The following is a 9,950-nucleotide window of genomic DNA, read 5'->3' as shown; positions in this document are numbered from 1 at the left end:
ATGCTTTAGGCGAGGCTGAAGCCTGAAGAAGATGTACGCCTCGGAGCAACTTGGCCGTGACCAGCCCCCAAGGGGGTCTCTTAATACCACAAGGCTTATAGACCACCTACGGGCATCTTGAACCCGATTGCGATGGCTGGTATCCTGCATATAAATACACCCTCTTGTCCCAAGAACCATCATTCGACTCTCCTCAGCACAACCACTCTTCAGTAACCACTTCCTCCTCCTTTCCCAACAGCCCCTTAGCCCGCTCTCCCCCAAGTCACCGATTCCCCGGCAGAGCTTCACGCAAATCATCTCATCGTCAAACTCACCAACAAGTATGCATCCGCGAAGCGTCATCGTCCCCGGCCTCCTGGCCCCGCTGGCCGCCGCCTTACCTACCAGTATCCCCGAGGAGCAGACAAGCGACGCCCAGTGCGGCTCAGGCGCTTGCTCGAGCTTCCCCGGGTCGGGCACTGGCTACACTGGCGGTAGTTTCCCTGGCGGCAACACTGGCTACCCTGGTGGTATATTCTCTGGAGGCAACACTGGCTACCCTGGCGGCGGCTTCCCTGGCGGCGACATTGGCTACCCCGGCGGCGGCTTCCCCGGCGGCGACATTGGCTACCCTGGCGGTGGTTTCCCTGGTGGCAACACTGGCTACCCTGGCGGCGGCTTCCCCGGCGGCGACATTGGCTACCCTGGCGGTGGTTTCCCTGGTGGCAACACCGGCTACCCTGGTGGTAGCTTCCCTGGAGGCAACACTGGCTACCCCGGCGGCGGCTTCCCCGGCGGCGACATTGGCTACCCTGGCAGTAGTTTCACTGGCGGCAATATTGGCTACCCCGGCGGTGGCATTGGCTATCCCGGTGGCAAGGGCTATTCCGGCGGCTATAGCTATAGCTACGATTATGAGGAAACGCAGTACCTGACCGGGCTTGGCTGTCCTCCGGAGGGTCTGCCCCCCCTTCATCAGCTCGGCTATTCATTCCAGGATCTTCAGTATTTTATCGAGATCGGCTATCGCCCCCAGGACTTCGGGTATATCGGGGAGCTGGGTTATCCTCCCACCAACCTTCGATACTTGGCGAACCAAGGCTACTTCCCCGATGACCTCCGCTTCCTCACTGGGCAAGGGTTTGTTCCTGATGATCTTCTGTTCCTGTCGCAGCGAGGCTGCCCTCTTCAGGATCTGCGCCGCTTCGCCGAGCTCGGCTGTCCTCCCCAGGATATTCGCTATTTGGCCGAGATGGGCTATTTCCCTCAGGATATCCAGTACTTGACCGAATTCGACTATCTCCCCAATGGCCTGCAATATCTGATGGATCTCAGCTGCGGTGCTGAGGATTTCCGCTTCTTGGCTGAGATGGGTTATCGTCCCCAGAATTTCGAGTATCTAGTCGAGCAGGGCTACCACCACGAGGTTATCCAGTACCTTGTTCAGCAACGCTACCCTCCCACTCGTCTTCAGGATCTCGCTGGGCCCGGCTCCCTCTTTGGCGGTCTGAGCGGACCCGGCTCCCCTCTCGGTGGCGGCCTGAACGGACCCGGCTCCCCTCTCGGTGGCGGCCTGAACGGACTCGGCTCCCCTCTCGGTGGCGGCCTGAACGGACTCGGCTCCCCTCTCGGTGGCGGCCTGAACGGACTCGGCTCCCCTCTCGGTGGCGGCCTGAACGGACTCGGCTCCCCCCTCGACGGCGAACTCGGCTCTCCCCTCGGCGGCGAATTCGGCTCTCCCATCGGCGGCGGAGTCGGCTCCCCCCTCGGCAGTGGATTCGGCTCTCCCCTCAGCGGTGAATTCGGCTCTCCCCTCGGCGGCGAACCCGGGTCCCCTCTCGGTGGCGGCCTGAATGGACTCGGCTCCCCTCTCGGCAGCGGATTCGGCTCTCCCCTCGGCAGTGGATTCGGCTCTCCCCTCAGCGGTGAATTCGGCTCTCCCATCGGCGGCAGACCCGGGTCCCATCTCGGTGGCGGCCTGAACGGAGTCGGCTCCCCCCTCGGCAGCGGAGTCGGCTCTCCCCTCGGCGGCGAACCCGGCTCCAATCTCGGTGGCGGCCTGAACGGACCCGGCTTCCCCCTCGGCGGCCTGGACGGACCCGGTTTCGGTGAAGGTCTGCCTGGGCCAGGATCCTTCCTCAACGGGCAGGCTGACCAAAACCAGGACATAGACCAGGGAAACTAGCCGCGCCCGGCCACCCTCCCGAGGATATGCCTGGGCTACGCTATCCTCCTGAGGACAGGGGTGGCTTTCGCCACGGCGGAAATCACGCTTGCTCGGGCAATACGGCTACAACGCGCTCGGAATGGTGCGGCTCCTTCTCCATTGACACCGATTACACCTCTCAGGCACCCGATACGGGGGTGACGAGAGAATACTGGCTGGACATTTCGGATGTGATTATTGCTCCCGATGGCGTGCCACGAACCGCGATGGGTTTGTCTCATCTCCGGAAAAGTCGTTTTGAGCGAGGGAATGACTAACATTAGCTTTTCGCAGCGGTCAACGGTAGCATGCCTGGTCCAACCATCTTTGCCGACTGGGGTGATACGGTCATTGTTCACGTTACCAACTCTCTTTACACTTCCAAGAATGGAACCAGCATTCACTTCCACGGCATACGACAACTCTTTACCAACCAGAACGATGGTGTTCCGTCCATTACCGAGTGCCCTACTGCAGTCGGGAAATCGACCACATATACCTGGAGGGCCCTTCAATACGGCTCTACATGGTACCACTCTCATTTTGCACTTCAGGCGTGGCAGGGCGTCTTTGGCGGTATCGTCATCAACGGCCCAGCCACGTCCAACTACGACGAGGACCTTGGTGTCGTCTTTCTAAACGACTGGGACCATCAAACTGTAGATGAACTCTACAGCACCGCTGAGACACAGGGTCCGCCTCCTCTCGCAAATGCTCTCATCAATGGTACCAACGTTTTCAACGACAGCGGCCAACACCTTAACATTCCTTTTACTCGTGGGAAGTCGCATCGATTGCGACTCGTCAATGCTGCAGTTGATACTCATTTCAAGTTCACAATCGACAATCACCGGATGACCGTCATTGCTACCGACCTAGTCCCTATTCGGCCTTACACAACAAACGTTCTCAACATTGGAATAGGGCAGCGCTACGATGTCATCGTCTCGGCAGACCAGGCTCACGTGGCTGAGAACTTTTGGATGCGGGCCATCCCTCAGTCTTCTTGTTCCAATGTCAATAACTCGGACAATGTGCGCGCCGTCGTGCATTACGGAGAACGTCCCTCAACGCCGTCTACACTGGGCTACAGCTTTACCGACTCTTGCGATGACGAAAAAAACCTATCCCCTCATATCACCAAAGACCTGACCCCCACCCAAATTACGACTTCAGAGTTTGTCAATCTCACAACCGTTGAAGGCCTCTTCAAATGGTCGTTGAACTCTACCTCCATGGTTGTGGACTGGCGGAACCCAACTTTGCAACAAATTCAGAGCGGTGTCAACTCTTTCAGCCAGTCCAACGCAGTCATTCGTCTTCCCGCGGCCAATCAACTCTTCTCCATGGTAATTGAGACGACCTTGGCTATACCGCATCCAATTCATCTGCACGGCCACGACTTCTTCGTTCTTTCTCAAGGAACCGGTAACTATTCGGCTGAGACGCCCCTGACATGGAGAAACCCGCCCAGGCGAGATACTGCCATGCTCCCAGGAAACGGGTTTCTGGTGATTGCGTTTGAGACCGACAACCCAGGCGCTTGGCTGATGCATTGCCACATTGGGTGGCACACCAGCGAAGGCTTTGCCTTACAGTTCGTCGAGCGAGAGGACGAAATTGCAGGTTTGACGAATGGAAAGACTCTAGATTCGCAATGTCGCGCCTGGAATGACTTTCAAGATGCATTCAATATTGAGCAAGAGGACTCTGGCGTATAGCTTGGGGTGTCACGCAGGCCGCGATCATTCTGGGGAATTTCTAACGACTACTTCACTCCAAGTCTTTCTTTTTTTGTTTTCGAGAGCAGACTATTGTCTTTTCCCTTCCTCATTTCCTCTTCATCTTCTCTCTCCTGCGATCATTTACGATTTCTACTTGGGTGATGCCGCGTTTGACTTTACTTCTTCAATTGGGATCGCAGGACGATCTCATTACGCCTTACGACATGGAACATGCACTCATGAGTATACGACTGGACTGGGTGGCTGACGACCGGAACGAAATTTCACGACAACACTCCTTTCTTTCTGCCCTTGATACGGTTTTGGTTACATGTATGAATGATGTTTCGATATGACGCTCCTTCCTTCTCTCTGAATCTACTTGGGTGTTTTCAATTGAGATTATTTGCAGCAAACGATCTTTAGCATATTTATAGAGTAGCACCAAAGAATGAACACTGTTTCCTCAACGTCAGAGCCGATCGCAGTAGATGACTGGAGATAGAGCGAAGGCAAACTCATGGCCTTTATCCAACGCCCCTAATATCGGCCTCTCTCTATTGCCCTCTAAACAGTTTTTGCTCTTTCAAGAGGCCTTGTGCCAGTAATCATACATGTATCACCACATCCACAGTCCCTTCTCTCGGCACCTCCACATACATTGATTGTCCTGCTGCGCCTGTCAATGAGCGAATCTACTCGGAAATCTGCGACTTTTTGACTGCATATGTCTGGCCGTTTTCTCGTACGAGTGTATATGACACGCGCGTTCCGCCGCAAGCATCTCCCTATATTCTCCGGCTCAAGAGGTTATCTTGCCCAGGCCGATTTTGTGTGTAACGTGAGTTGTACTTCATGATTTTCTTCAGGGCCCGATATTCGCGAGGGTGGAGATAAAGAGGGCTGGCGACAACATTGAAGAACACATGCTCGCTGCAGGGCGGTGTGGTTAGGGAGCCGTTGTATTGATATACGTCGGATTGAGAAAGATGGTACTGCAGATCGGTATGGTTGAGGGCGCCTGTCAAAAAGATTTGTCCGGATTGAGGAACCTCTTTGACTCTGCTGAGGACCGCCGTGAGGAAACTGGAGATGCGATCGTCGCCGATAGCGATTTCGACAAAGAATGCAATGATCGCGAGGGAGCCAGCTGTTCATTTAGTCCCGAAACTCTGCACGACTGTGTTTCAGTGTCTTACCGTCATTCTGTGCCACGAAGTGGACTTCGAGAGGAAAGTGCTCTCCCATGAGGTGGTGTTCGCTCGGCGTGTGAAAATGGAACTGAACGAGGTTATACACCCAGTTGTCCAGCATTATCGATCCGTTTACTTGGACCTGAACCGTGTTTCCGAGATTCTCCAGCTCGCCTCCCTCGGGGTAGCTGTAGAGCTGAAAGGCCAAAGAGGAGCCATCAATGGTGAGCTCCTTGCTTGGAACGAGGTTTATGGGCGACTGATTCTTCCCAGTGGCACAGAGGGAGTTGTTGGCACTCAGCTTGTGCCAAGCCAGGGGCTCATTGAGCCCGTCATAGCCATACCCCCCCGCAGAACGAAGTGTAAGATCGGAACGAGGGCTGGAAAAGGTGTCAAGGCTGCAGCCTGCAGTAGCGATGGAGATAAACTGCGCGAGTGCATAACTCTTCATCCTGCCGCGTGCGTCCTTGGAGACCGGTCGAGTGAATAGCAACGTTGACAAGACGGGTTGTTTGGAGATCGCAAAGGTCTTTCACGGCTGGAGGTTTGGCCATCGTGGAAGCAGAAGTTTTCGACAAAATTATAATGATTCTACAAGCCAGTTTTTCAACACGTGCCTACACAAACTTTACTTGAACTCCAAGCGCCTTCGAGTCTATCCATCTGTTGTCTTGAGAGCGTAATCCATAGCCTTTCATGGCTTGTTAGGTGCCTAATCTTGTGAGTAAGCAAGACGCCAAAACTTGCGCCACGTGCCCGGCAGCGAACACATTTAGCTTTAGAAACCCTTTGTGTGGCCCGCCGATTCGGGCCGGGTGAATCACCACTTGAACGTGGGTGGCGCTTGAACGTGGCGGTGTCATTGCAATTTGAGTAGATGGTACGCCTGGGGAAGATGGCTAATGCCGTGGAGAAGAGCCGATGGTAGCCGCAAGGCCATCACGCTGGAGAGTAACCTGGATACGTGAAAGAAACAGAATAGGAAGTAGCCTGGCGTGTTGATTAATACGCTTATACGAGGTAGGTAGTGGTATCACTTCGCGAAGCTTCGACGACCTGGGGCTGTCAGTGGCAACCAAGCTCCCTCTTGAACATGGCCGACACAGGGGCCGGGGTTGTCTATGCGTATTGGTGGCCGAGACACCGGGCCTCAAAATGAACGATGTCATTGTTGTGGTGGGAGCCTCAGCGAGTGTCTGCATCGAGCAAACGGCACTCCTCAACCCAAGCGATCACCTCACCATCACACACCCCAATTTACCCTTCCAACATGGAAGGCCCCAATGCCATCGGCTGTGACACCCTAGGGGTACATTTGATCTGGATTTCACCAAGAGTTTCAGCGTGGATGTCAACCGCCATCTAAACCAACACGATGCTAATAAGCATCATCTCGGCCTCTCAGGTATCTGGAAACTTTCCCACGATGACGGCAGGAACCCCCCTTTTCTCGGCAAGCAACGGGTGGTCGCCCTTGAAGGCTGTCATCGTTGGTCGCGCAGAGCACTCGGCCTTCCCGCCGGAGCCGCCTTATATGATAGCAACGACCATGCCCGAGGAGCACTTTGCCGAGTTTTGGCCGTCTAACCCTTTCCTAGCCGAAATTGTAGCCAAAGCGCAGTGGGAACTCGACAACTTTGCCTCCCTCTTGGAGAAGCATGGAGTCCGTGTCTATCGTCCAAAAGAAGTCGACTGAGTCAAAGTTGGCGGCTACACGGGTGCCATGCCGCGCCACGGGCTGATGACAACTGGTCACACGTTGATCGAAGCTTATTTCGCCTGGCGATGCCGCCGATATAAGATCAAGCCGGCTTACTTAGATATCCTGGACCAACTAAGCAACGACAACGGCTTCGGTAGGATCTATCGAGCTCCCATTAATGTAGGTCGCGACACTGTATATGACGACGTGCAAGGACTAGGTAATGGGTTAGATCCGGCAGCTGCAATGGCAACGGCATCGACATCGATAACAACTGGGCCATCAATGACAGCAGGCCAGCCTTTGACACGGCCGACTTCCTCCGTTTCGGAAAAACAATCATCGAACACCTTAGCAACGTAACCAACTACAGAGGTGTGCAGTATCTCCGGACTATTGTGCCCGAGAGCTATACAGTTGAGATTCTTCGCACAGCTAGCTGACACACGCGCGACGCATATTGACGCCATCATATTGCCGCTCCGGAAAGGTGTGTTGGTATATAATACCGAGCGCATCATCGGGGAGGAGCTCCTGCGGCACGCGTTTTTCGCTGTTGAGGGCTGGGAACTGCGCGCTGATCCCTTCGTGCTACGATGCCGTGAGAGAGGCCGCCAACCCATGTAAATGTGCTCGCTATGGCGGGTGCTTAATGCACTAAGCCTCGACGAGCGATGGATCTTCGTCGAGGAGAACGACACCCAATTCGCTCGTTGGGTCAAGAACAGGTTTGACATGGAGCCAATCATGTGCCCTTTTTAGCATGTCAACAGTCTCGGCGGTTCGTTCTATTGCGTCACGGTTGATTTCGTCCGAGAGACACAAGCGAGGTAGACTTCCCATGTTTATAAAGTAAAGTACCAATCCTAGAACGAGGTGCGCTCTGGCGCACTACGATGGTGTTGGCAGCATCAGTCGCCTGCAATATCTGTCACACAAGCCCGCGTCGAGATTGCCCGTCAAATCAAACCGGTGGAGAACATGCGTACTACAGGGGTTTATGTGCGGCACTACGGAAGCTCTGGGACGAACCGTTTGGAACCTTTATGTAATCCTTGCTTAAAGAGACTGCGGGATCATCTCATGTTGCATCATTGCAGGTATTATTTCTGTTGGAACTTGGTTAATAGCATACGACTTGATAGCCATACAAGCGGCCTTGCAACGGTTGCGGATCGTCGGGACGTGTTTCCGGCTTGCCCCTTTTCCAAGGGGCGTTTATGCGTGTAGTTTCTTAACGCCCAATACGCCCACAGTTGATGTCTTGTTCAAGGTCGTACACCGACGCGCGTCAGCATTGTCGAGGTGAGCATGGTCGAGGTAGTTATGTACGTCTCCTGGGACAAGGGTCAAGACCTTGTCGTATAACGGCAACACCCGCACAAGTACCAACACGCGGGAGCAAGCTTGCATAACCGTCAGACGCATACAGTAAGCTATTTTGTACCCCGCCCGGAAGGTCGATCCTTGTTCCTCAACATTCTCCTGAAGCAACCGACATCATTTTTCGACTATTGTCTGTGCTGCTTCCTCCCACCTCCACTTATCCCACGCGGGGCATTGGGCGCTTGGCTCATAATAGGCGGCCAAATATGTCTATCGACGAGAGACGGCCCCTGCTTGAGTCGAGCGACGAAGGACAGGACGGCCACGACCTCGATCCGAATTCGGATCCCGACAACCCAAGGTTATGGCCGGCTACTTACAAATGGGCCGTCATCGCTCTCCTCGCCTCCATGGGCTTTGTTGTGTACGTCTAGCTGCACATAAAAGGAAGGCATAGTCGCTAATATTTGCTCTCTTAAAGCACATTCACCTGCACCTCGGTCGTTCCGTTGGCAAACCATATCATCCGAGACCTCGACAAGGACAATTCGAGCAAGTCGGCAAGCGTTCTGCTGGTTACGATATGGGAGCTAGGCGAGGCCGCCGGTCCACTCTTCCTCGCGCCCCTGTCCGAGGTCTTCGGCCGCTACCCCGTTGTTAACACGGCCAACGTCCTCTTCATCTCTGCTACAATACTAGCGGCACTGTGCCAGAGCGCCTCTGTCTTCATTAGCGCGCGGGCGCTGACCGGCCTGGCCGTTGCGGCCAACGTGCTCAATCCCGCCATCGTGGGTGATTTAATGGTGCCCGATCAGCGTGGATTCGCCATGAGCGTGGTTATGATGGCGCCGCTGCTCGGGGGTGCCGCTGGGCCGATCATTGGCAGCGTGGTCGCAGGGAGCCTGGGCTGGCGGCAAGTCATTTGGACGAGCGTCGCCCTGGCTGGCATATGCGAGGTCATGTTCCTGACCTGCTTTAGGGAGACGTGCCATATGGTCATCTTGCGGCGAAAAGCCAAGAAACTGCAGAGAGAATTCGCCAATGCCTCTCCCACTGCAGCACTGCCCACATGCGAGAACAATGAAGGGCTCAACAGTATCTGGGAATCTGCCCTGAGGCCTGTCGCGATCCTCTCTGGCTCCGGCGTCCTGATGATCCTATGTTTATTCAGTGGCGTCGCCTTTGCCTTCGCCTATGTCTTATGTGTGACCTTGCCAGACATCCTCGAAGCCGTTTATAGGCAGCCCTTGGCCGTGCAGGGACCTGCTTTCCTGAGCTACAGTTGGTCCCGTCATGTACCTGCCATGATACCGTACGTCTTGGGCTAACAGCTCGCAGCTGTCGGATTAGGCTTCAGTGTCATCCTCTGCAATCGGTTTCTGGATAGAGTTTATATCAAGCTCCGCAAGTCTAATAACGGCGTGGGCCAGCCTGAGTTCCGACTGCCTTTAGCAGTCGTTGGTGCTCTATTACTACCCCCCTCCGTTATGCTCTATGGCTGCGTTGCCCAGTTACGCCTTCCACTCCCCTTCCTGCTGCTTTCGGTCACTTTCATTGGAGCAACAGTGATGCTCGCCATCCTGCCCATATTGGCATACGTTGTAGATGCCTTTGGCAGCTACCCGGCGTCGGCTTTGACAGGGCTTATTCTTATTCGCAGCCTTGCCGGCACTTTCCTCCCACTGTTGGTAGGGCCCTTGATTGGAAATTTTGGCTATGCACGGGGCTTTGCCATCCTGAGTGCAGTCTGTCTCTGCCTCGCCCCCGTCCCGATTTTGGTCATCCGATACGGACCGACCTGGAGGCAACGATCCAAG

The 9,950-nt window shown here is 54.8% G+C and overlaps 4 protein-coding genes across 4 annotated transcripts; 3 read left to right on the top strand and 1 right to left on the bottom strand.

Moving 5' to 3' along the window:
- Nucleotides 1-325: 325 nt before the first annotated feature.
- Nucleotides 326-3,909, top strand: HRG_09919 (multicopper oxidase domain-containing protein; the record flags this gene model as incomplete). The annotated part of the gene is made up of 4 exons (XM_044868390.1): nucleotides 326-476; nucleotides 528-2,096; nucleotides 2,159-2,419; nucleotides 2,483-3,909. The coding sequence occupies 4 exons, from the start codon at nucleotides 326-328 to the stop codon at nucleotides 3,907-3,909; spliced, it is 3,408 nt and encodes a 1,135-aa protein (XP_044716387.1).
- A 791-nt stretch (nucleotides 3,910-4,700) lies between these two features.
- HRG_09918 (eukaryotic-type carbonic anhydrase domain-containing protein) lies at nucleotides 4,701-5,556 on the bottom strand (the record flags this gene model as incomplete). The annotated part of the gene is made up of 2 exons (XM_044868389.1): nucleotides 4,701-5,062; nucleotides 5,112-5,556. 2 exons carry the CDS (start codon nucleotides 5,554-5,556, stop codon nucleotides 4,701-4,703), a joined length of 807 nt encoding a protein of 268 aa, XP_044716386.1.
- A 924-nt stretch (nucleotides 5,557-6,480) lies between these two features.
- On the top strand, nucleotides 6,481-6,801 carry HRG_09917 (uncharacterized protein; the record flags this gene model as incomplete). Its single annotated transcript, XM_044868388.1, has 1 exon — nucleotides 6,481-6,801. One exon carries the CDS (start codon nucleotides 6,481-6,483, stop codon nucleotides 6,799-6,801), a length of 321 nt encoding a protein of 106 aa, XP_044716385.1.
- A 1,598-nt stretch (nucleotides 6,802-8,399) lies between these two features.
- Nucleotides 8,400-9,585, top strand: HRG_09916 (major facilitator superfamily domain-containing protein; the record flags this gene model as incomplete). Its single annotated transcript, XM_044868387.1, has 4 exons — nucleotides 8,400-8,557; nucleotides 8,615-9,414; nucleotides 9,472-9,508; nucleotides 9,564-9,585. 4 exons carry the CDS (start codon nucleotides 8,400-8,402, stop codon nucleotides 9,583-9,585), a joined length of 1,017 nt encoding a protein of 338 aa, XP_044716384.1.
- Between the last annotated feature and the right edge of the window lie 365 nt (nucleotides 9,586-9,950).

The sequence above is a fragment of the Hirsutella rhossiliensis genome (genome assembly GCF_020360975.1).
Source record: "Hirsutella rhossiliensis strain HR02 chromosome Unknown scaffold00014, whole genome shotgun sequence".
Taxonomy (NCBI): Eukaryota; Fungi; Ascomycota; class Sordariomycetes; order Hypocreales; family Ophiocordycipitaceae; genus Hirsutella; species Hirsutella rhossiliensis.
This window is presented reverse-complemented; position numbering and strand designations above follow the sequence as displayed.